Raw genomic sequence first — 27404 nt, forward strand, 5'->3', positions numbered from 1 at the left:
TCACAGAATCATAGAAACATAGAGTTGGAAGGGGCCATACAGGCCATCTAGTCCAACCTCCTGCTCAATGCAGGATCAGCCCAAAGCATCCTAAAGCATCCAAGAAAAATGTGCATCCAACCTTTGCTTGAAGACTGCCAGTGAGGGGGAGCTCACCACCTCCTTAGGCAGCCTATTCCACTGCTGAACTACTCTGACTGTGAAAATTTTTTTCCTGATATCTAGCCTATATCGTTGTACTTGAAGTTTAAATGTGTCCTCTCCTCTGCAGCCAACAGAAACAGCATCCTGCCCACCTCCAAGTGTCAACCTTTCAAATACTTAAAGAGGGCTATCATGGTCCTTCTCAACCTCCTTTTCTCCAGGCTGAACATTCCCAAGTCCCTCAACAGATCTTCATAGGGCTTGGTACCTTGGCCCCAGATCATCTTCGTCGCTCTCCTCTGTACCCTTTCAATTTTATCTACGTCCTTCTTGAAGTGAGGCCTCCAGAACTGCACACAGTACTCCAGGTGTGGTCTGACCAGTGCCGTATCCAATGGGACTATGACATCTTGTGATTTTGATGTGATGCCCCTCTGTTGAAGCCCAAAATGGCATTCGCCTTTTTTACCACTGCATCACATACCACCGCATTATTATTATTATTATTATTATTAATATCCTGCCTCCCCCCCGGAGGATCGAGGCAGGTCACATAAAAACCAATCCCCTAAAACAGGGGTAGTCAAACTGCGGCCCTCCAGATGTCCATGGACTACAATTCCTAGGAGCCCCTGTCAGCATTGGCTCCTGGGAATTGTAGTCCATGGACATCTGGAGGGCCGCAGTTTGACTACCCCTGCCCTATAACAAGCAGTTTGACTACCTTGCCTTGGAGGGGTTGAGTTTCAGGCAACTCTGCTCGAGCCATCCAGCCACTGCTTCCAAACATCTGGTGAATGGTTCCGGGGGAGAGTCTGGGCGGCCATCCATGAGGAGAAAGAGCTGAGTGTCATCAGCATATTGATGGCAACCCAGCCCATAGCTCCGCACCAGTTGAGCCAGAGAGCGCATAAAGATGTTGAATAATGTGGGAGAGAGCACCAAGCCCTGTGGAACCCCACAAGGGAGCCGGTAAGGGCCCAATAATTCCTCTCCCACAGCTACCCTCTGTGTCCGGTTTTGGAGGAAGGAGCGTATCTAGCACAAAGCTGTACCCCTTATCCGCGTACCGGCGAGACGGCTCGCTAGCAGCTCGTGATCGACCACATCAAACGCGGCCGACATCTAAAAGAACTAGCACAGCAGAGCCGGCTTGGTGAAGCTGGCAACGGAGGTCATCCAACAAGGAGACCAACACCATCTCAACCCCGTGACCAGGACAGAAGCCAGACTGGTATGGATAGAGCACCAAAGTATCTTCCAGGAATGCTGGGAGCTAGTCTGCCAATGTCTTGGGATCAGGGCATTTAAAGGACCACCTCCTCAACCATGTACCTGCCCACCTTTATTATGGCCCTGTTTCACTTCCCCTTCTTTCTGGAGCATTACAAGGGGAGTTACAAGACCCAGGGATTTTCAGTCATGGCATCCCAACTGTGGAATGCTCTTCACTCAGCTATTTGGTGCAATGTATTGACTTCTAAAGACAGGTGAAAACATTTTTATCCCAGGCATTTGGTGAGGTTTCTGCTGTTTAACCCACTCAGTCCTCTAATTTATCCTGCTATATAAATCATGATGTTTTTAACTCTGCCTTGAGAACACCAAGGAAGACTTTGTATGGCTCTCATTTAATAGTTTGCTAATGTGATAATAAGGAATACATGTGTTAATATTGATCTGGGCTATTTGTTAGCAGGGTCTCTACAAAGAAAACCCGAGGCAGTGGTAGAAGAGGTAGTGTAATATCTATCCCAAGTAAAGTATAGTGGTATATAGTAATAATAGTCACAAGTAATATTATCCTTTACTGTATTCTTAAGGCAATGGTCTGAAGGCTTCAAATCTTTATTTCTGTGTATACGCTACTAACACTCACATCTAGAAAGTCAAAATCAATTAGTGCTCCCTGAATACTAATCACATCTAATAAATTAAATAGGTTTATAGACATGACAGCAGCAGATCTGTCAAGCTAGAGTAATCTTGCATTGTGCTAGGCAAAGTAGACACAAATCTTACATATATATTTTTAATAACTTAAAATCTATTATGGATGTCCAAAGTGTGTCTCTTTCAGATGTCAAATATATGTATGGTTAAAATCTGAAACAACTCCCCATTTTATGCTTTGGTGTGTATTAGTTATATAGATTAACATACTGCTTACTTGCACATAACATTACTTAGAATTGTAGTTTGCACTTTCGAGGCACTACTTGTACATCAGACTTGCTGACCAGATCTACTTTACAATTCCTGTGCACTGGAGAAGCATGCTATAAAGGCATGCAGTTCAGAAAGAGCACTAGCCATGCCAGTTATACTCCACCAGTGTCTTATGCCAGCAGTCCCCAACCTTCATCTGGTCGGGGACCGCCTCTGGGGGTGGGTGAGAGCCAGCGGCCCGGTTGCCGCAGTTGCTCAAAAACGTGCACGCGCGGAACTGCCGCACATGCACGTTTTGGCCACCAGGTGGCGCTAACACGCATGCGCAGTTGCCGCGCGTGCACGTTTTGGCCACCAGGGGGCGCAAACGCGCATGTTCGGCAGTTCTGCACGTTAGCGTCGCTGGCGCGCCGGCTGCCGCGCCGGCTGCCGCGCCGGCTGCCGCGCCGGCTGCCACGCCAGCCTCTTTCCCCCCCTCTCGCTGCAAGGGGGGAGGCAGGCGCGGCTGCGGACCGGGGGTTGGGGACCCCTGTTTTATGCAAAGTGGAAGAGTTCCCTAGAACACCCACCAAGCACCTACACACTGCCAGAAAGGAACAAGTTGTCAATTCCTAATGAATTACTGAGGTTCAAAGGGTAGAGTTTCAAAAGCTCTTGCTTAATGTTTCAAAAAGTCCTTCTTAAAGTCCTATATTTTTAACAATATACATATGATTTCTTCCTAAGGCTGCCAATGTCCAAATATTTCCTGAAATTGCAACTGATTTCCAGAAGACTGCAGTGAATTCCCCTGAAGAAAATGATTGCTTTGAAGGTATGCATACCTCACTAAGGTCCCTCAGCACCCCAAACTGTCCTCTCTAGGCTCCACCTCCCTCCAAAGCTGACAATTCTACTTCTTACATATGCAAGCCAAATAGAAGAGATGAAATATCTTCAATAAGGAAACAGCTAAACAATTCATTTTAGATAGAAATTATATTTTTATGTTCTACCATGTTCAACTCATCATTCACTTTAAAACAAGTACCGTATTTGCCGGCGTATAAGACGACTGGGTGTATAAGACGATCCCTCAACATTTCCACTCAAAATATAGAGTTTGTTACATTACATTACAGTATTATGGGCCACTATGGGCAGCTATGTCTATCCCAACTGAAGTGCACCCGGCGTACAGGACGACCCCCCCACTTGGAGGCATGTTTTTCAGGGGGGAAAAGTAGTCTTATACGCCAGCAAATACTGTATATTAATGACTTTTTCATTTTCAAACTAGGCAATTCGCAAGGCTGAAGTATTTTTAAAAAGGAAATTTGGAAGTTCCCCATGTATCCCCCAAGTTGTATGTAAACCGCCCTGAGCTATACGGAAGGGCGGTATAGAAATCAAATAAATAAATAATAAATGATAATAAATTTTAAAATCCTATATTCATATATTCAATTGTGACCACCGCCGCTATTTGTTATACGTAACTTTTGCTGATGTTAATTGGGGTTTTTATGGGGATTTTATTGTGTTTTAGCTATTTATGTTGTAAACCGCCCTGAGACCTATTTGGAGAAGGGCGGTCTAAAAATTAATAATAATAATAATAATAATATGTAGGCTTTAGTCTAAAAACCAACTGACAAAAAGCAACAGTTTAGAGATCCAATACAGACTAATGGTTAAATGTGTTGGACCAGTATCTTGAAGACCCAGATTTGAATGCCATGCCATGGAGGTTGGCTGGATGACCTTGGACCAGTCACACTCTCTCAGCCTCAACTACTTCACAGGGTTGTTGTGAGTATAAAATGGAGGAGAAGAGAATGTTGTAAGATGTTTTGGGTCCTCACTGGAGAGAAAGGCAGAGTCTAAATGAATTAAATTAACAGATAAACAAATTAAAACCCAAATGTGTATTGCTATACACAGAGCAGGATGTTTAGAGAAAGCACATTTATATTGATTCAAATAATAGCTAAACATCCCAGTTCACAGGCATATCTCAGTGAATTATAAGTCCAGGGTACCAGTAACAGCGTATGAGGATCAAGTAGAATTTTAACATGAATGTTGATACCATGGTGTTTGCCAGATGGATTAAAGTTTGGAAAAAGACAAAAAAATGAAGCTATCATAATTGACACTCCAAAAACTACAGATATAGTATATAACAACCATGTCAGCAAACTTTGTCAATGCACTCTACCAAAATATAGCATTATCCTGGGATAGTAATTATATGGCTTGTTCTGTATAATATGGCTGAATCCAGTAACCACAAGGTTTTTTCTTAAACATTCAGTTGATTACCATTAACTGGCTATAAATATGGATTTTCCCAAAAATACCTTAGACAACCATGCTCATAAAAATGCCAGATGCATTTAAATCTCCAAGCCTTCATCAATAATAGACAAAATGTATCTATCAGATGCATACTCCACAGAATTATCTGCAAACATTTCAGGTTTTTAATTTTGTAAACTGTTGCTTGACCTCTGTGTAAATTTGCTGCCCTATAGTAAATAAACATACTGTAAAATCCTCTACAACAAAATCCACCAAAATGGGAGCTCAAGAATGGATCAGTCAAGGTACTCCTTTCTAGATGAGGTTTACACACTATTCTTTGTCTTTTACCTCTCATTTTCCATCCCCCAGGGAGTATACAGAAAAAGTTAAGATGAAAGGAGCTCAGAACCCATGGATGTTCTAGCTCTAGCTAGGCTTCTCAAACTCCTACAACTGTACAAAGTATGTTTGAAACCTAAAACTTTCTGGTCTGCTGTAATAAATGAAAAATCCATTCAGTCTGACCAAGGCCCAAACTGTCATAAAAACAGATTAGGATTATTTTGCTTTGTAGGTTAGTTTGAAGTGTCTGATCAGTCACTTGCTGGCCTATGACCATTCTGTTCTGTTCTGTTCCTCACTTGACAAGAAAAGGAGAGAGATGTCAGATGATCACAAGTCCGAGTCAAAACAACTATAGAAGTTGTAGGTACAGGGCCATTTTTAATGAAAAGTTATTCACAGTATAAACATTTGTGTGCACACACACTTCATCAGAGACAGCGGAACAGATTTCCCTTGACCATTATATGGGGGGGAGGGGGGGAAGGACTGGTTGCCAGGAAGGGTTCATTAGAGTCAAGATGAATAAGTAACTGGGCAATTATGGCTGAAATTTGCTTAAAGTGGTTTTATAAGATCTGTGGATGGCAATAAATTAGCATACAAGTAAAAGTTAACAAACAGATGCAAGAACAAAGTTTAAATCCAGGTATAAGCTTCAGTTGCTTGATTGCTGCTCACATGGGGGACGGAGTAGGTGGGTTGGGCTGTGTCAGGTGCCAGCCCCAAAATCTGAGTCTGGGAACCAGGCAAGGGGCCCTCATTCTCTCTCTCCTTGGGACAAGCACCAGCTGTGACACAGGGGCCTGGGGCCTTGGGCTTGCCCCCACTCCTGCATATACCATGTCAAGTCCACCATCTATATTGGCTGACTCTCAGGCAGCAGGGCCACGCATCCCAAGTTACCAAGGGTCCATAGTCCCATGGAAGCTGCCATCGCCATCCACCTCCTCAGGGTCAGGGTATACTGTCAACCACATCAACAGGGAATAGTGAACTGGGCACAGAGGAAAACATTGCAGTCACTCCACAGGAACTCCCAGGGAGTTACAGAACCTTGCCACCTGATCCCACTCCTAGCGCTGTTTCATCTCCCTTGCCTCCTGACCTAAGAGCTTTGCTGCCTTGAACTTTGTCTCTATCACTGAGCTCCATCTCCTTGTCACTAGACAAGTTGGGGTGGCATCCTTCCTGAACAGCCCAAATGGGGCCATAACAATGGAAGTCACCATTCCACTGCTGGGGTGGGGGCTGTCACCCAACTGCTTGAAGGCATACCACACCTAGGTATCTTCACTACCCCTGGAGAATGTGCCCACAGTTGAATCCATATACTGTGTCACCTGTGGAGTAGAGGGAGGGTGGTCATGACAATGGGGGATGAGGTTGGTTGGTGATAGCAGATATCATGACACTCACCACACAAAACCTCAGTGCCATGCCCAGCCACAACAAGGGGAGGGGGGTCCATGGCTGCATGATGCTCTCTGCTATGGCTTATAATATTTTGGAGGGATTATTAACCCAGACAAACTGTTTTTATTAATGTTTGTGATGTGACGCATGTAATATTGGGACATAATGCAGCAAGAGAATTAAGGTGAGAACTCCCAAAAGTACAGAAATTAAACAGCAGAAACCTCTCCAAACTGTTAAAAATAAAGATTTTTCAGGTTTTATCACCCTCCCAAAATATTACAGACACGAAAACCTCCCTTTATTTTGTGCTTAAAACTAAAAGGAAAATAGTTTCAGGTTTATCTACATCAGAAACATGCAGTTTGGCACCTAGCATGTGAAAAAAAAAATGGCCACCTTGCAAAATGGTGGCCAAAGGAAAAATGGTTGATTTTAAATATGAAAATAACCATAATTGCCATCCTGGAAAATGGGAGGTACAGGGGGGGAAAGTCTGCTCAGGGTGAGAATTCTCTATACATATCTTTTTCAAATGTCTATTGAGGATCCAGGGCTGCCAGATTTCATTTCAACAATAGTTTCATCACAATTCTAGGGACCCTGTTCTGCTTCCACCATTCACAACAGTGGATTACATCTGACAACAGTAACATCTAATGGAAGGAGGTATGGCAGCTTGCACACAGCCCATTGCCACACTTTTGGGGAGGATTTTTGGGACAAGAGCTATGTGGGGGTTTTGCCACAAAAACCAAGCTGTGAGAGAATAATCCATTCTTAAAATTTTTGATTAATGGGCAGTTACTGTGAGCCATTGCATAAAATTTAGACTAACTGACTGGCACATCTAATGCCATTTCAGTGAACTACTGCTCTGAAATCAACATACTCAATAAAACATTACTGACCAAATGAGAGGTTCACAGCTCAAGATAAGTGAGCCAAATCCAGCCCACCGCAGCTGCTGTAAGGCAAATTAATGTATTATAAAGATCGGAGTTCATAATCTTCCTCAGCCATGATGATCACTTGGTTGCTCTGGCAGACAATTAACTTCAGCAGAATCTACCTCACAGGGTTGTTAGGGAGATAGTATGGAATGACCCCATATCTCTCATACAGAGGCAACTGAAGGAAGGGTGATTCCAGAATGACATTTATAAATGTGATAAATAATTCATAATAAATATTATGATATCCTTTAATTTTGTATGTTAATAAAATTAATACAAGAATACTGATTGTAATTTAAAAAATCATGTTATGACTATTCTTAATTTTGAAAAGTTTAAATTAAGCTTGTCCTAAATATTAGCAAGGATATTGCATCTATCTTGAATACAGTAAATAATATTGCTTAATTTCTAAACCATTTATCTAGTCACCCTTTTCAGCTATTCTGTAGCGCATTTCAAATTTTTATGACAGTACATCTCAAAAAATCTATAGCACTGCAAGCACAATAAGAAGAGAATATTACAGCTTCTATTTATGTTTATTTTCTAAACTGAAACTGACTGAGAATGTATTATTAACTAGTTGAATAGAAAAGTAAATCTATTAGATTAATAATGCTTCCACTCCTGAACTAAAGCACAGTGCAGAATGCAACAAAGATTTGTGAAGTCAACGCCACTTTTTCCCACAAGTATATTAAGCATGACTTGACAGTACAAGAAACTTATACCTTTACAGGTTGTCAAGGTTCATAACCATCTAGAAATGTTTATGTAAGAGGAAAATTATCAACTAAAACCAAAATGTTAACTTTTCTGACCAATATCAATTTTTCCCGTTTAACAATTCACTATTAACAAATTCTCCCAGATATGAAGCTATACTGATATTTTATCTCCACGTTAATTAGTAATTATACACTGGCAAGAAAAATAGGATCTCTTTCCAATTATCTCAGAACTCAGTGATTATTTAAACTTGGTTAATTAGCAGCGGAGGGCTGGTACATCTTCTGGGCAAATTGTGTTTGATAATCCCTATTAAAATATACATGGCGGTTGTTGACTTGTAACAAAAAAGTGGCAGTTCAAAGGGTATTAGATACAGCACAAGGCAAATGGGGGCCTATTAAAACTTCCCCAACTGTTCTAATGAGAATGCCGAGGGTCATTTTTCTTGGTTTACCATCTGCTTGGTTCCTGGCATGAGCCTCTGGTGTGAAGGGAGAGTCCTGGAGCCTATTTGGCTTGTCAAAAGTAAGCCAGGGACATGAAACCCTTTTAGCAGCCTGCAGAGAAACACCAAGAATGTCATGGTAGGGCAGCCTAAAACTTTCCCTAGATGTAGTAGACATTCTATTTGTTTTAATTGTACCTCTGGAACTCAAAATACACAAATATAGAACCCTATTTCCTCTCGTTCCCTACTTTCCTAACAGTATAATAATAGTAGAGGCATGCAACTGTCTGCAACTGATCCGTCATTCACATCAGCCAGTGAGAGAAAAGGTTAATGTCTTGAGGCAGCCTAGAATACACCCTAGACTCCACAAATGCCCCAACACTTGGCAACAAACAGAATAAGAATTATTTCATGAAATGTCTTGAAACAGCCTACACACATCCAACATAACTAAACAAACCTTTTTAAGTGGCTCTGTAGGTTTTTTGTTTTTTAGCACAAGGCTGAAAAGCAATTTAGAGGCTTCATTGGAAGAAGGAAATAGGGTCAGAAACATGAGGGAAATAGAATTCAAGGGGAAAGTTACTATGATACAAATTAATATTTCTTGTAATGATGGAACAAAAGTAGTACTTCAACTGTGAGGGTTGTACAAGCTGTTGAAATATAAATTAAAATGTATTAATCACTCTACTTTATTAATCTACTATATTAATCTCTACTATATTAATCACTCACTTTTTGAACAGTCCAGTCCTTGAAAGGCTCTAAGCACTAAGGATGTGCATTATTTATTTATTTTTAGATTCCAATTTATTTCCTTTTAAAAACTATTAAAGCATTGTTAGTAAAGCATTTTGTTTTAGCTAAGTCAGTTTGGTTTGCCTTTTCATTGGTTGGAAATTGTGAACCTTTTCTCCGTCCAGTTGGGATTACATTCTCAAGGACTTTAACATCCCCTCCTCCAATCTATGGGATATATCCTTCCAAATTTCAAACAGATAGAAGAAAGCATTCCTGCTTTTCAGTCAATTAAAACTCTTGCTTGCCATGTTAAGCACAGGCAGGTACTTGGCAACTTAAGAAAGCAAGTAGAACAGCTCTATGATCTTGTAACAAAATTTTGCTTTGTTTCTTTTGAACACAGACATACCTCCTCCGGTGCTATAGTCTTGTTGTATGTGAATGATTACAGTGATTACACATTACAGAGAGAAGATGCCAGTTGCTGCCTGGCATTCAGGGGGAGCTATCATTTACTTTTATCCATTTCCCACTCACAGTCTCTCATACTCCCTGTAGTTGAAGGGATGAGAGAAAGGAGAGAGCATTGGAGAGAGCACTATTCCCTGCTCCCAGTTTGTCCATGTGCCTAGTGGGTACAGCACCAGAAGAAGAGTAGGAAGCGAACAGAAGCCACTGCTTGTATATAATCAAAGCCTTTCCCTTCCAAACAAGGCAACCAGCAATCTGTAGCACAAATATCTTTAATGGCAAGATCTGCATAACTCTGCTCATTGGGAAACAGTACTCTCAGTTGCCTATCTGTTGAGTCACTTGATCCTGCCTTCCTCTGACCTTCTTAAGCTGTTATCCAGATAGCTTGGAATCAGAATAATTGTTGTTGTTGTTAGGTGCGAAGTCGTGTCCGACCCATCGCAACCCCATGGACAATGATCCTCCAGGCCTTCCTGTCCTCTACCATTCCCATTTAAGTTGCAATCGGAATAATAGACAAATCCAAATAACTCAGCTTTCTACGGTTCCAAAATACATATGGTCAATGTGGAAACTACTGTTTGATTATAAAAAAAGATGTATTTCTAACATATGCACTTACTAAGAGAACTCACAACAGCAATAACATTAGTATAATCCAAATAGTTTATTTGAAGATCTGTGTGAGGTTAAGCACTCAGTTAAATTATAACAGAAAGCAGTATGCCTTTACTCAGTAAACCTAATGGTTCTTCGGACTGCATGGTTCTGCTGTAGTTCAAAATTAAAGTCATAGCTGGAAACTTATTTTTTACAGAGTGCAAACAGTTATTCATAATTAAACAGCAAATGTCCCAAAGGCATCATGTTTTAAGATTCATATTGACAAGCAAAATGAGGAATTTCAGAGCATGCATCACTGACTTACAGCACTCCTTTGGAAATTTTGAGCATCATTTCCTTCTGGTCAGCACAGCATGCATTTTTCTTGAAAGCTTGCTGTTTGTGTTGACTTGATAAACTAGCCTCTGGCCACATTACACTTTTAAAAATGTCATTCATAAAATAATTTTTATCAAAAGAAGAGACAGACTATTGTTTGTATTGGGGAAAATCTTTACTAGGAAAAGATGCTGCCATCTAGGTTCTGGAACTTGAAGTAATCCATCTTGCCAGTCTGCAAATGGGCTACTGTAAATTCCTACTTTCAAATGCTACAAGGCAACATTTATCTGCCTATCCAAGACCAATTCATATAATTAACTGAATTTGGATTCAAAAGCAGGAGTAGATATCAGATCAGATGTGAAATCACATATAGCCTTAGGCAAGTCATTGTATCTCAACTTTACAAGGTTGTTGGGACTTATAAAGAGTCACACAACAACAACAGCCTATTAGGTGATGGTCCCCTATTCACAGAAATCATCCTCTACAAGAGTGCTCCCCAACCACCATGCTTCGGTCCAGTACCAGGCCGTGGAGGTACACCTCCCTACCCCCCGCAGCATGCGCTTGCTGCGCTGGGAGTGATCGGCCACTTCCCAGCGCAGCGAGTTCCGCACTGCGGGGGGGAGGCGCACCTGCTGGTTTGCGGGTGCCAGCACGCCGGTGCCCGGGTCTCCCCCCCCCGATCCCCAGGCCTCCCTTTCCCCTCCCTGGTCCCCAGCCTGAAAAGGGTTGGGGACTACTGCTCTACAAGACCCAGTAGACTTCCAAGGCAGGTCATTTTAGGAAGGCCTTAAAACATTCTAGTACTGTTTTATTCTGATTATTATATTCTGATCTTGTATCATGTTTTGCAATTCAAATTATGTTTACTGAATGTTATTGTATTTAATTTCTGTTGTCAACTACCTTAACAATTATTGTTGAAAATTATACATAGTCTATATTTTAAACAACTAAGAATGAAGAAAGACACAGTGGTAGTTTGTGATGGTCGCTGAATGAGTTAACATAACACACAGATACTCACTGCCAGTCTTGGATACGTGAGTGAAACTCTGAAGCCTGCAGGGATTAAGATATGTGGACATCCTTGTGTACTCTTCTGGGCAACCAGAGAGGTCAAAGGCTGTGATAAGAGTGTATGATGAGGTCTGGCTAGGAAACGAGTGCGTAAGCAAAATGTACTGAATAAAGCCTGAATAAAGCCCCGAGAGACAGACAGGCAGAAGATTCCCTTTTCTCCAGATACCTGTATCATGTGTGTCCTTTCATCCCTACAAGTTTGACAAATTTTTAGCACATTCTGGGGTATTTGTTTTAAAGGCAGATAATTTGTGTTCAAACATTTTGCTCTACATCGTTACAGTAAAAACTAGAAAATCATCATCATCATCATCATCATCATCATCATCATCATCATCATCATTATTTCAATTTCTAGCCCGCCACTCCCAAAAGGCTTGTGGCGGGTAACAACATACATAAAAACCCAATAAAACTACCCCTACATAAAACTACTCAGTACACATAAAATAACCAGAACAAACACAAAATGTCCAAGGCAGTGGAAATTACAACAACTAGGCCTAGCACACTGACCACCCTAGGGGCCATAGGGGCAAAAGTGGGTTGCTGACCATTCACCCGTCATAGATATAACCCAGAAAAAAGAAAGAGAGGGGGGGAACTGGATCTTTCTTAGCATGCTAGCCTCAACCATAAACCTGGTGGAAGAGCTCCGTCTTACAGGCCCTGTGGAATGCTGGAAGCTCCTGCAGGGCCCTTAGCTCTTCTGGGAGCTCATTCCACCAGGTAGGAGCCAGGACCTAGTTGAGGCCAGACGTGCTTCCCAGGGGCTGGGTATGATCAACAGATTTGTACCTGCAGAGCCCTGCAGGGGGCATAGGGCGCAAGGCGGTCCCTCAAGTATGTGGGTCCCAGACCGCACAAGGCCTTAAATGTGAATACCAAAACCTTGAACCGGATCCATGCAGCAACCAGTAGCCAATGCAGCTGCCTCAACACATGCTGGATGTGGGCCCTCCAAGATGTTCCTGTGAGTACCATAGCAGCCACATTTTGCACCAGCTGTAACTTCCGGATCAAGCCCAGGGGCAGGCCCACATAGAGCGAGTTACAGAAATCTATTCTGGAGGTGACCATCACATGAATCACTGTGGCCAGATGTTCAAGGGACAGAAGCATCGAAGGTCACCCCAAAATTCCTGGCCTGAGATGTGCTGACCAGTTACGTCCCTGCCAAGGTGGGTAATATAACATGGAAAAAAAGAGTCAAAATAAATCACTGAAAACTAACTTCATACATGCACTGTCAGGATCTGAACAGATTCTGAACACTCAGAAGTTGTCAGTCATAACAGATAAATGGAAACATCATGACCAGACACACAACAATTTTCACTGCTAGGTGGGCAAAAAAGTAGTGAAAGGCTTGGGATAGGATGCAACTGTTGCTTTCATGCCCTGCTTATGGACCTCTGGCTGTCAAATGTTCACACACACATATGCCTGGAATGAATTTCTTTTTCTGGACTCTTAAATGGCTGATTTCCTTCCTCCGGGGTTGCGGACAGAGGGTAGTGATAGGAGAGAGAGTATCTAACCGGCACCAGCTCACATGTGGAGTCCCTCAAGGAGCTGTCCTCTCTCCTATCTTATTCAACATCTTTATGGGCCCTCTGGCTCAGCTGGTGCAGAGGTTTGGCCTGGGTTGCCACCAATATCATAGAATCATAGAGTTGGAAGGGGCCATTCAGGCCATCTAGTCCAACCCCCTGCTCAACGCAGGATCAGCCCTAATATGCAGATGACACCCAGCTCTTCCTCCTGATGGATGACCACCCTAACTCTCCTCCAGAACCCTTAGCCAGATGTCTGGAAGCAGTGACAAAATGGATCAAGCAGAGTCGTCTGAAGCTCAACCCTGCAAAGACAGAGGTCCTGTGGTTGGGTAGGAAGGGACCATGGGAGGAAGCACATCTGCCCACCCTGGACGGTATGCAGCTTTCAGCAACGCACTCCACCAGGAACCTGGGCATGATCCTGGATACTTCTCTTACAATGGAAGCCCAGGTCACAAAGGTAGTGCAGCTGGCATTTTACCATCTCCACCAAACCAAGCTACCAGTGCCCTACCTGGACCCAGAGCACCTAGCCACAGTGATCCATGCGACGGTCACCTCTAGACACTTCTGCAACTCGCTCTACACAGGCCTACCCTTATCCTTGATCCGGAAACTACAACTGGTGCAGAATGCTGCGGCCAGGATCCTCACCAAAACATCATGGAGATCCCACATCCGGCCGATACTCCAACAACTCAGCTGGCTCCCAGTTGAATTCCAGATTAAGGTTAAGGTTTTGGTAACCACCTTTAAGGCTATATGCGGTTTGGGCCCAGTTTACTTGAGAAACCGCCTCCCTTCCTATACCCCCAAAAGAGCCTTACGCTCCACCAACTCCAACTGGCTGCGGATCCCTGGCCCCAAAGAAGCACAGCGGACCTCAGCAAGGGCCAGAGCCTTTTTGGTCCCGGCCCCCACCTGGTGGAACGAGCTCCCTGAAGAGATCAGAGCCCTGCCCGAACTTCCACAGGGCCTGCAAAGGGGAACTCTTCCACCAGCCATTTGCTTGAGGCTGACCGACTGAGAACATCTGCTGGGCCCTCCTCAGACGCCCTTCCATGATGGAACAATTTGATCTCCCCAGTGTTGTTGTTATTTATGTTGTGTTATAAATTGTTACTTGGTTGTTATGATGTTGTATTGAAATTGTATGTTATAGATTAAATTATTATAATGTTCCATGTAAAATTTCATAATGTTCCATATAAACTGCCCAGAGCTGTAAAGAATGGGCGGTATAAAAATCCAAATAAAATAAATAAACAAACAAACAAAATAAGTTCTGTAAATCAGAACTTGTTCTGGCCTCACATCCATGAGTGATGAGTTGCAGTATTTGGGAATTTTCTGTTTTAACAGAGTTTAAATACAAAAGAGGACAATAAAGCTATTTGCTTTATGGGTTTAAATGCTATGGCCACACACCAAAGTATACATGACATGATAAAAGATACAGTGGCTCAAAAAAGTAAACACATTGCATCCAGCCCAAGGAGCTTATATCATGAGATGCTGCTAGAGATGCTGGATGCTCATTTTGTGGCATTTTATTGCTCTGACCTGGATAGCTCAGGCTAGCCCAGTCTCATCAGATCTTAGAAGTTAAGCAGGGTCAGCTGTACTTATATTGTAAGCCACCTTGAGTTCTGTAAAGCAGAATGGCAGCTAATCAATGTTTTAAATAAATAGTGCATGGATAGACCACCAAGGAAGACCAGGGTTGTTAGGCATATACTGTTTAGGCTAAATCCAATACATTGTACCCCTTCCCCCAAGCATTTATGCTTACACAAGACTGAGGAAGGTGTTTTCACTGAAAATGGATATTATCTGGATGCCGTTCTGGCAGAAGTCCTGCTGACTAAAATACAAAGAAAAGCATATTGCCATTGGGATTCGTCTCCCCTTTTCTTCTTGGTTAACCATATAGACCACCCTGCATTGCTCTTGCTGCACAAGATATTGTGCAACCAATTTCTGGGCACTACAACATGTGCTAGGACTGTTGCACAACATCTTACACAAGCGGAAATATGATAAATCCATTTATGTTTCCATTTTGAACTGCTGGATCTCAACTTTGCATAATCTCAGCAGCCTACAGTTTCAAACAATCCCAGAATGTAAACAGTATATGGAAACAGTACTCAGTGTTTGTGAATCAATGAACAACAAACAATTTCATCATGCCCCGAACTCCACTAGCAATACCTGCTTCTCTGTAATAATACTGAATTCCTAAATGATGAAACTTTTGATCTCCATCCATCTTTTCTGTCTGGATTAAGGAATGGGGCTTTTTTCTTATATAACTTCTATGTTCCTGGTTATCAGAGTGAAAGAGCTGCTTTCTGTCTGTATTGATTTCCCCCCTCAATATCAAACATTAACAAATAGACTCAGGAATAAATTTATATTACAGCAATTAATCATTTGCAAACTCTCAAATTCCAAATAGTGCTAGAAATGCTTTGATTATATGCTAGGAAGCAAGAAAGGTAAATTTGTTATACTGAGCACCTTTGTTAGTGGCAATGGTGGAGACAGTATTTATCTTCTTCCAACTCCCAGTTAATACCATAATATGTTCATCACAATGCGGAGTTCAGACCTGACTAATGCAGATCTTGGGCAAGCACCTTGACACAATGCCTTCTATACTGCTGACAAGTCTGTCCAGGATCAAGACTTGAAAAAAAGTGGGAATGAGCACTCTGGCCCCACCCCTGCTTGTGACTGAACACTCTAACCTTGCCTCTCCTTATGTGTTCACCTCATGTGGATATACTGTTGTGCAAACACCCTTTTCCCTATTCTCCATGACTAGAAGAGCTGCTTTTTGAACATATCTAATCTTAACACCGCCCATGGCGCCACGGACTAAATAAAAGGCTAAGGGGTTCTAGGGCGGGATGTGTCCGTGATGAGGAAGGGTCCGGATTGGACCCTTCCTCCGGACAGACAATCGGAGGGACCAATCGGCAGGAGCACAGCACCTGCCGATTGGTCCCTCCGATTCCCAGCCCCAGCAACTGCGAACCGTGCGCAGCGCCGCTCGCAGTTGCTCCCTTTGCCGCTGGCCTGGCGCGTCGGAGGCGCAAAGCAAAGCGCCTCCGATGCGTCAGGCCAGCCGCAAGGGAGCCGCGGAGCGCGGCTGCCGGGGGCTCCCTGCCCGGCGGCCTGACGCGGCAAGAGGCGCGAAGTGCCTCTCGCTGCGTCAGGCCACGCCCCGACGAGCCCCCGCCAGCCACCCTCCGCCCGCCCAAGGGCCCAGCAGCAGCGGCGATGGAGGCGAAGGCACCGGCGGCAGCGCCGCCAGCGGAGACGCTGTTGGCACCGACGGAGCCGGCACTCGCGCCGGAGCTGGGAGCGGCGGCACATGCCATCTCAGAAGACCTGCCATCACAGCCACGACTGAGCTGCTGCCGAAAGACCGCCGCCTGGGAGAGGCCCCGCCGCCCAAGAGAGGGAGCTGGCCAAGGGAAGTGCTTCCGTGTCTTTAGCAGCTGATCTCAAGACAGGAATGGAACAGGTAAAGCCTTCCTCGAGGGAAAAGACATCGGTTCTATTTCTGCTTGTCTTCCAGCCCTTTCAGGTCTCCTCTTTAAAGAAAAAAAAAAGAGGCCCAAATATCTCACACGGGACTCTTCTCGCAAAGCCTCCCCGCCCAGCAACGTCCCACCCATCCTGCTCGGCGAGCTGCCCCTGGGCCACCTCTGTAAGCTCAGCATCCAAAAGAGCCTCCCGCGGCCAGGATGGAGCAGCACTTACAACACGCGCGGAGGCATCCTTTGCCGCCGCAGCTTCATGGCCAGGGACACGGCGCTGCACAAGGCAACAAGGCGGCAGAAGACGCAGCGGGAGCGCGCACTTTCAGCCACTCGCTGCGGCACGGGTTGGCTGCACTGGCCCAAGATTGGTTGCTAGGCGACGGACGAGCGTGAAAGGCTAAGAGCTGGGGTGAGAATGCAGGGGGCGGAGTCTGAGGTGCGCGCGGCGCTTCCGCGGACGGGACCTTGCTGCAAAAGGAGGAGCGGAGAGGGGCGCAGGCCGAGATCCCTCCTGCTCTTAAACGCGCTCTTGAGTGAATGGCAGACAGTCAAGAGTGCATCTTTTCAAGAACTTTCCCTTGCTCATTTCTATACCCCTCTCCCCCAAGGCAGCCCCCGGCAGCCGCGCTCCACACGACTGACGGGGGCTGCCTGCCCTAGCGCCCGCTGCATTAGTCGCAGCGGGCTTGATTACTAGTCTTAAATAACTTCTAACCTGCAATAATACAACATCTACACTACACTGTGAAAGTTGGACCATAAGGAAGGCCGCGCGTCAAAGAATTGAGGCTTTTGAACTCTGGTGCTGGAGAAGACTCTTGTGAGTCCCTTGGACTGCAAGGCGAACAAACCAGTCAGTCCTAGAGGAGATCAGCCCTGACTGCTCTTTAGAAAGCCAGATCCTGAAGATGAAACTCAAATATTTTGGCCACCTCATGAGAAGGAAGGACTCCCTGGAGAAGAGCCTAATGCTGGGAGCGATCGAGGGCAAAAGAAGAAGGGGACGACAGAGAATGAGGTGGCTGGATGGAGTCACTGAAGCAGTAGGTGCAAACTTAAATGGACTCCGGGGAATGGTGGAGGACAGGAGGGCCTGGAGGATCATTGTCCATGGGGTCGCGATGGGTCGGACATGACTTCGCACCTAACAACAACAACACTTACAACATTAACTATGCCATTTCAGCTAATTCACTTGCTCACCTTCCAACTCTCACAACAATGGAACCACAGGTCTTGAGGGATATTCATTTCTTATAGCACTACATTAGCTAACCTCATAGGTACAGTTTCAAGAAAAGTGGCTCATAGGGAAAGGGTTAATTCCTTGGTCTTGGTCTCTAACTGCCTTCTACCTCTTCAGGATGCTTTGCAGTGAAAACTATTTTGAAATTTTAAATTTTATTTATATTCTGACCTTGTTTGGAGCTTGTAAAAGTTTAGACAAGAATGACACCATTTTAAAAGATGGGTGGCCAAAATAGTTTCAGATTGATATTAAACCTATATTTTTATATAATTTTTAAAAATTAAATAATTTGAGACTTACCAAATCCAAATGCACTGGACCCACCAATACTCTGGGAAGCCTGAACACTGGTAGATGTATAGAGTCCTGTGACCAATAAGCCGTCAAAAAAGGTGCTTGTGGAAATAGTCACTGAAATAGAAGAAATGCAAAAAAACACTGAAAAATTCAAAATACAAAGAAGATTCCAAAACCTTTAATTAACCATGCTGTTAAAAATGTATTCAGTGGTTACAGTTGCTGCAAAAAGGAAAAGGTTAACTCACATGTCTGCTTTGTAATCCAGTATCAACCCAGTTGAATGGCAGGACTGCATAGGCCTGCAGGCAACTGGCAAACAAATGAGGCATATGCGGAACAAACACTTAAATATTACTCCCCAGAAGATGGGTTAACAATACAAGCCCTTTCCCATCAGATCTTGAAACCTAAGCAGAAGTATTAAAAGGACACAAAATTAAAATCATCTTCTTTATTCCTTTAAGTGCAAGCCATTATTTTGTTTAATTATTTTTGGTCTTGCAGTAACTACTATCTTTCTCAAAGTATTAATATTAACTCTTGATAAAATACCCTTGGTTTTAAATGTTCATAAAATTGTGAATGTACTTTTTCCCTTCAGCAAAATTTTCACAACTGCGTATATTATTAAAATTCTATAAAAGCAGTCTTATTACAATTACTAGATTCAAAGCCCGTTCATGAGAAAGCTACCCCCCCCCCGCCGTGGCCACCCAGCAGACATATAGAGGCAGCATTGCCCCCGGGTACAGCGTTTCTGGGCCCAGTGGGAAGGCCAGTGGGAAGGATTCAGTGGGAAGGTTTCAGAGAATGTGAGGTAAGGGAGTGTGAAATTTGGATTTATGCCTGGCAATGCAGGGCTTTGGTCTTGTGCAGAACTGGTCTATGTGAAACAGGATGCTGGACTAGATAAAATGTCCTCATCTAGCAAGATTGTTCTTATGTTGTCATCAGCAAACGGGCTTCTCTGTGTTTGTGCTTAGTGACTCTGGGGAGGGACTGAAGCCGGGGAAGCCTCTAAACAGAAAGAGGCTTGCTGGTGCGTTTATCCCCGCTCGCTCGGAGAAAAAAAAAATGGCGATCGCTTCGCCGGAAGATCAGAGGAGAGAGCCAGGGGGAGGGACTTTGTAGAAACTGCAACAATGTTAACGCACAGGTCTTTTTCGCTAGTGTTGCAGATTGGTTGCAGGAGTGTATCGCTTTCCGGAGGGTGAATCCACTTTTGGGGATTTCCCTGAAAGCGCTACAACGAAGCGCTTTTTGCGGATCGGTTTCAGGTGTGTGGCAGATTGTCAACGACGTTGTGCATAACGGCAAATCAATAGCATTTTCAATTGGCAACCATTGTGCGATTTTGAAGGCATGCGAAAAGCCCCATGGAATTTGCCCTTTCCTATCATCCGTGCATACTGAGAACATTTCCACTGAATTATCCAGTAAAGCCCTAAGATCTGGTTCTTGATCTGTCACTGTCAGTACAAGCTCCATTAACATATATGTTAGATTAGGACTTTTGCCCTCATATACATCACCTTGTGTTGGCATTAAGCTTCATAAACCATATAACAGCTAATGAGTGATGGTAACAACTGAAGCTGTTAGCTTTATCAGGTATATAAAATGTACTTTTTACATCCAACTCTCAGTATTCAGCATAAAAAGACATAAAATGCTTGATGTTTACATAGGTGAAAACTGTTATACTTAAGAAATATACTATGAGGAAAATTTCTCCTGGTTTTAAAGAGGAAAGGTAATGGCAGACTTTTATTTTGGTTTGAAGTGATGCCTTCTTGTAGGTGACTTGAATACCATATTTAAAAATGCCCCTGCATGTAAACAAACCTTGCAAATAAAGGTATATAGACAAAGTTTTAAAAATCTCTGTATATACCTGTAATTTTATATGAATTTAAGACACACTACCTACCTATCTGCGGGACTGCTTATCTCCTTATGTCCCCCGCAGGGCACTTTGCTCCACAGGTAAGAATCTGTTGAGGGTTCCAGGCCTTGGGAAGCATGCCTGGCCTCAACCAGGGCCAGGGCCTTTTCGGTCCTGTACCCTACCGGGTGGTGGAATGAGCTCCCAGAAGAGCTGAGGGCTCTTTCAGAGCTCTCTGAGTTCCACAGGGCCTGCAAGACAGAGCTTCCACCAGGCTTTTGGTTGAGGCTGGGCTGAATACCAGATGATAAAAGCAGGTCCTTCCCTGTCCTTGTATAATCTGGAACCCCCTCCCAGGAGGGAGCCTACCATAAAGTGCGGGATGCGCCACAGCCATGGCGGCAGCGGCGGCCCCCCTTCCCCCTCCCTCTCCCCAACTGGCCTCAGAAGGGCATCAGAGCAGTGCAGCACGGCGACAGCAGATGGCCCCTCACCGACTGGCCTCAAGTGAAATCAAGAAGGGCGGCGGTGGCGGCCCAGGAAGAGCCCTGCGGACGGATCGGAAGGCGTGAGCAGGCGGCAGCAGAATGGCGGGCCCGGAGGGAAAGGTGGTGCCGCGCAACCCCCCAGGAGCCCAGCCGCCTGCGTAGGGACCTTCTGAACCCGGTCTGCCTGCTGGGGGGGAAAATAAAAAATAAAAAAATAATTTTAAAAGAATGCCGTGGGACAGCTGAAAAATGATGCAGGACATGGGGAAAATGCCCCAAAAGGCGGGACAATTAGCCACCTTAGCCTACCATTACCCTCAAATTTTGGGGGAGCTCCTCATAATTTCCTTCTGTATTTTCACCAGCCTGGTGTAATCCACACTGATCCCTCACTGGACCTCACTTCCAAATTGTTCATGAAGAAATTAAATAGTGCTGGTCCCAACACAAATCTTGGAAGACCCCATTTCGTTCCCCCTCAACTATGAAAACCATCCAGTTATTCCCACCATCTGTTTTCTCTTGTTAAAAACCAAAAATAAAAAGGGATTAACCTCATTATTGTAATTAACTTTTCATTAATGTAAACCAGGAACAGTCGCAAGAATTTATTGAATTCAGTGTTTAGAGCCTATTTTATTGTTCAAGCTATTCAGCTTTATGTGAAGTTGGCTGCATGATAGCCCTACATGAAAATTTCATACAGTTGGCCCTGCTCTCAATAAATTATTAAAAGGATATGAATACGAGTGTTGTATTTAGATTTTCAGCTTTGTTTTGTAAAATCCCTTTATCCTCTTGCCATCATCAGATAAGTAGACATTGTAAACATAATAAATAATAGCATTTTTTTGAAAAAATAAAACTGCTAAACATACAATAACCTCTGTCTGCTGGGAGTGTATTATAACCCTGTGATCTTTGAATGCTTGCAAGAACTGTGCTTTATTTTTAGATTAGAAAAGTATGCTAGCTAACCATAGGCTGCTGAGAGCATTGCCCTCCATTTAGAAAGATACAAATCCTCTTATAGCACATGAATTATGATTATGTGAAGCAAATGGCATTCAGGATCATATTCTAATAACACTGGAAATTAAAGAACCCCCAAATTAAAATAGATGACCTTTTAATAATATACCTATTTAACTAACTACTTTTTTTTACTAGGAATGTCATCAAGAAATTAGAGTGTATCTTAAATTCATATACCGTATTTGCCGGCGTATAAGACGACTGGGCATATAAGACGATCCCCCAACATTTCCACTCAAAATATAGAGTTTGTTACATTACATTACAGTACTATGGGCCACTATGGGCAGCTATGTCTATCCCAACTGAAGTGCACCCGGCGTATAGGGCGACCCGCCCACTTGGAGGCATGTTTTTCAGGGGGGAAAAGTAGTCTTATACGCCAGCAAATACTGTACATATTACAGGTATATACAGAGATTTTCAAAACTTTGTCTATAAACCTTTATTGAAAGGTTTGCTTACATGCAGGAGCATTGTTTTCAAATGGTATTCAAGTCACCTACAACAGTGGTCCCCAACCTTTATGAGGCTGGGGACCGGCAGGGCATCGGGCCGAGCCCGCGGGGACCGCGCCCGCGCGGGCCACGCCCACGCACCGGCCCGCGGATCGGGCCGAGCGGGCACGGCCCGCACGGGCGCAGCCCGGCCCTGACTCCCTCTCCCCGCCCTCCCGCAGTAAGAAGCTTCCCGGGCCGCAAGCTTGCGGCCTGGGAAGTTTTTTACTGCGGAGGGGAGCGGGGAGAGGGAGCCGCGGCCCGGCACCAGGCCGCGGCCCGCAGGTTGGGGACCACTGACCTACAGGAAAGCACCACTTCAAACCAAAATAAAACTCTGCCATTACCTTTCCTCCTCCTCTAAAACCAGGAGAAATTTCTGTCACAGTATATTTCTTAAATAGAACAGCTTTCACCTATGTAAACATCAAGCTTTGTCATGTTTTTTTTCATGCATTGTATGTACCTGATAAAGCTAGCAGTTTCAGTTGTTACCACATCACCTGTGTTATCTGGTAAATAGCTACTTTGCCATCTACATGTGGAAATTTCAGTTCTTTGCACATTATGCAGCAAGAATGAAAGGAGGGATTAATTAGTGGCATCAGTTCACACATCACTGTAAAATCAGTAGCTATGTAATATTACATTTCTTTCATACAACTACAATGAGAAAGATCAGCTTCAAATATGAAACTTTAAGATTATTAAAAAGTGTATTAATTGGACTCTGCCATTACACTTGATGCAGAGACTGGGGGGCAGGGGAGTTTGCCACTCTTTTTTAAATCAGGTTTTGTAGCTACTTTCTATACTTTCCGCAAAGCCTAGAAAATCACCTTTCTATTTCAAATGGAAAGTTGATACTTTGCAGGCTTCAGTTTTTTGTAAGTCCCACTGAGCAGACTTCATTAAGATGTTGAGTAGACCTGTTTTAGGACAGCACAGCAAGGGTCCTGAATACTTATGTAAAGAGATTTATTTTGAAGTTTCATACAACCCAACTGTTCTTCTTTACTGTTAAAGATACATAGCCAAGATAGCCTCTAGAACTACCTAAAATATTACAGACTGCTTTGGAAATTTCTCTTTCCTATGCAACTTCTCTGTAAAGCCCTGATAGCAACCATTATGGTATTTTAGCAGTACCGCCCAATTCTCAAACATGTTTCCAAATGACTTGAGATGCATATGGGCACTGATCATTTGAAGATACATCAGATCAAATTCCTCCAGTTCACCCTGCTCATTTTTGTAAATCAGTGATTAAAACATTTTACAAAAGAAGCATCACACCAGCTGTTTGGTTAAGCCACAAAGCAATTAATAAAACAATACATAAAAAGGCCACCCATGGTTTACAGTTTAGTTAAACAATAGTCTTTACTTTACATGTAATACTGTACTGTACAGTACTAGAGGCTTATACTGCATACATGTAAACACAAAGTAGGACAAATGTTGATTTCTACAGAAAATACAAATACAACAACAGGTAAAGGTAAAGGTATCCCCTGTGCAAGCACCGGATCATGTCTGACCCTTGGGGTGATGACTTCTAGAGTTTTCATGGCAGACTCAATACGGGGTGGTTTGCCAGTGCCTTCCCCAGTCATTACCATTTACCCCCCAGCAAGCTGGGTACTCATTTTACCGACCTCGGAAGGATGGAAGGCTGAGTCAACCTTGAGCCAGCTGCTGGGATTGAACTCCCAGCCTCATGGGCAGAGCTTTCAGACTGCATGTCTGCTGCCTTACCACTCTGCACCACAAGAGGCTCTTTACAACAACAGACAAATGTATAATACAAATTCTTGTTATCAACAGTATTCTGAGTAATAAGCATGCAGTCCTTTCTCCCTCAGACATTTACTATATTGTCCACACAGGTGGACAATGAGCCTCTTGTGGCGCAGAGTGGTAAGGCAGCCGTCTGACAGCTTTGCCCATAAGGCTGGGAGTTCAATCCCAGCAGCCGGCTCAAGGTTGACTCAGCCTTCCATCCTTCCGAGGTCGGTAAAATGAGTACCCAGCTTGCTGGGGGGTAAACGGTAATGACTGGGGAAGGCACTGGCAAACCACCCCGTATTGAGTCTGCCAAGAAAACGCTAGAGGGCGTCACCCCAAGGGTCAGACATGACTCGGTGCTTGCACAGGGGATACCTTTACCTTTACCTTTACCACACAGGTAAATAAAAATATAGGTCTTCTGAGCTTCTGAATACGATAAATACATAGTGTTGTTTTCCTAGAAATTCATATTTGCAATTTAGCCTAGTGCAGTCAGTCTTAACAGGTCTTGAATTCGGGTCTTTCAGGCAATGTTGTTTTGCTGTCCTAACATAAGAAGTCCTTTAACTAGAGATGCCAGAGACTTTATCTGCATCTTTATATATACAAAATGCAAACTACAGGACTCTGAGGACATAATTTGCAGTGGTTCATTTAAAGAAGTATAAACAAAGAACTGCTGATGTTTCACTTTTATGAATAAACAAACAAGAGTTTGCGGAGATTGTCAAAACAAGCACCAAACACCAAAATAGATCCACAGAAGGCTGAAATAATAGCAGCTGTCAGGCCCCTTGACCTGGAAGGACTAGATTTACCACTCACTGAAGAGTTCAGCCTCCCCAATTGCACAAGGAGCAATCATCAGGTGATTCCAGATTCAATGCTAAATGTGAAACTTAAGGAAGTAACAAGTAGGAAGGGGACAGAGTTGGAAGTGCATCAACCAACCCTAGATAGAGTGCAATTAACCTCACACTCTGCCAGGAATTTGGGAGTGACTCCTCCTTGTCTCTGGAGGCCCCGTCACTAAGGTGATCCATGTGATGGTCATCTTCAGACTAGATTTCTGTAATTCACTCTACGCAGGCCTTCCCTTGTCCTTGATCTGGAAATACCTTCCTGGGTACATATGGCAGTTGTTGCTGGCTTGGTTTGAGGGGTTATATTTGGATTGGGGTGGGGTGGTTAGGGACGATCGGGGGGACTCTGAAGGACCCTTCCAACTCTGATTCTATGAGGGTTTTAAAACGTTATAATTGGGATTTCTTGTTTTTACTATATTTTATATTTGTAAACTGCTGCAGACCAGCTGGACTGGGAGCAGTGGAATAAAAGTGGAATAAATAAAATAATAAACAGTCACTTGGAGTCAGAACACTTTATCATCATGAATGAGAGAGAAGGCTACAACCAATTCTCCCTCAGTTAGATTCAGGCCTAGCAATAATAAGTTAGGTATTTTAAATGCTGACGCTCTAGGAACTGCAAAAGAATTCTATGGTTTTACCATAGAGTTTGGGGGCCAACCTAGAGAGGCATGATGATACTGCTGGGGTTTCCTGGAAGTGAAGTTACACTATCACTGACAGCAATTTTTTTTAATATCTCTCATTGGCTGTTAGAGAGCTGGCAGGCAAGGCCCATTGGGGGAGGATCTTCTGCCCTCAGCAGGCACATGGCAACCTTACACCTCACAGGATTAGTGTCACAATGAAACCGAGAAGAGAATGGTCTAAGCTAGCGGTCCCCAACCTTTCTCAGGTCAGGGACCACCTCCAGAGTGAGGGAAGAGCCGACAGCCGGGGTGCTGTGAAAACGCGCACGCGCAATTGCTGCGCATGCGTGTTTTTGCCACCAGGTGGCGCTAACGCGCATTTTCGCCACTAGGGGGCACTAACGTGCATGCGCACATCCGTGTTTGCATCACCGCCATGCTGCACCTGCCTCTTCCCTTCCTTCTTGCTGCTGGCGGGGGAAGGCAGGCGTGGCTGGCGGCAGCCTGCCACCGGGCCGCGGACCGGGGGGTTGATGACCCTGGTCTAAGCTTTTTGCATCCCTACTGGAGAGAAAGGTAAAGTATAAATTAAATAAATAACATAAAATTAGAAGCTTTTAGATGGACGTAGAAGAGCGTTGTGATAGATGGAACTCAAGAGCTGAAATGTGGAAGACTGTTCAAGGGAAGCATAGCACTAATAGTATGAATGAAGACAGAATGCTTTTCTAGCCCTTCGCAACTATCATTTCTACCCCATTATACCTAAAATTTTACCTCTGTTCCTAGATTTACCTGCCCTTTTTGGACTTCTAATTCACACTTTGTCCCAAGGTTGCCATACTTAGTTTGAAAACCAATTTTTTTGCTCCACAGATAGGATAGTGACATTGTTTTTACTACATATGCCCCATTCTTTTTATTTATTTTAATAATCATAGCATGGTAAGTTACCTATCTCCTAATATAGTGCTACGTCACCCTAAAAACACCAAACACAATATCCAAATCCAACTATCTAAAACAGTCCAATAATATTTAAAATCACGAAACTTCATTCCATAGAGGAACTTCTAGCCAAATGTCCACCTAATAATCTTTGTTTTATACAGTTTTCTAAAATTTAACAGTGTGGAGGACTTTCTGACAGATTTAAGCAGCCATTCCACAAGGTGAGGGTTACCACAAGTAAGGCATAAGCACATTCCAAGGCTGATCTAACAATTCTCATAAAGAAAAAACACCAAGGGATTACACTGTAAAACGCAAACGAAAATCACGTCAAATAAGTAACAAACAGATGTCAAATGTATTATAGTCTTTGTTGCAACTAAGACTGTTTCTGCACTAACAATATCCCCCTTGTTAAAGTGCAGGACCTTGTTTTCCTTTCTGCACCTAATTTTGCCTTTCCATCTGCAGACCTGAATTGCATGTTCACTTATCCTGTTCTTAATGACTCCTCAGTTACAGCAATTTCATTTTTAAGGCAAGTTCTAATTCAGGTCTGTCCAATGGAGAAATTCTTGTATTATTTTTTCCCCTTGATGGCCATTTTGAGTGGTTATACATGCCCCCTTCCATGTAACATCCATTGCCATCCTCCCTCCCTCCCCTCTGAAACATTTTTTAAAACAGAATGGTTGTTACAATTCTGCTTCTAAGAAAAAATGGTGGCAATCAGCCTTGATTTTAACACTGTTTTGTAATGCAATAAACTATGTTTAAAAAAAAATCATGTCCAGTATACTTAGGGAGAAAATGGGGGAAGGTGGTCAGTAATGAAATCATGTCTGA

General features: G+C 43.6%; 1 protein-coding gene across 2 annotated transcripts in view; it reads right to left on the reverse strand.

Moving 5' to 3' along the window:
• RELN (reelin) overlaps positions 1–27404 on the reverse strand; it is a 343944-nt gene that overhangs the window by 278575 nt on the left and 37965 nt on the right. For both annotated transcript variants that reach the window (XM_077338100.1, XM_077338101.1), the window contains exon 2: positions 18414–18524. In XM_077338100.1, coding sequence (XP_077194215.1) covers positions 18414–18524 — 111 coding nt within the window. The remainder of the gene's footprint in view (positions 1–18413; positions 18525–27404) is intronic.

Source organism: Paroedura picta, chromosome 5 (assembly GCF_049243985.1).
Source record: "Paroedura picta isolate Pp20150507F chromosome 5, Ppicta_v3.0, whole genome shotgun sequence".
Taxonomy (NCBI): domain Eukaryota; kingdom Metazoa; phylum Chordata; class Lepidosauria; order Squamata; family Gekkonidae; genus Paroedura; species Paroedura picta.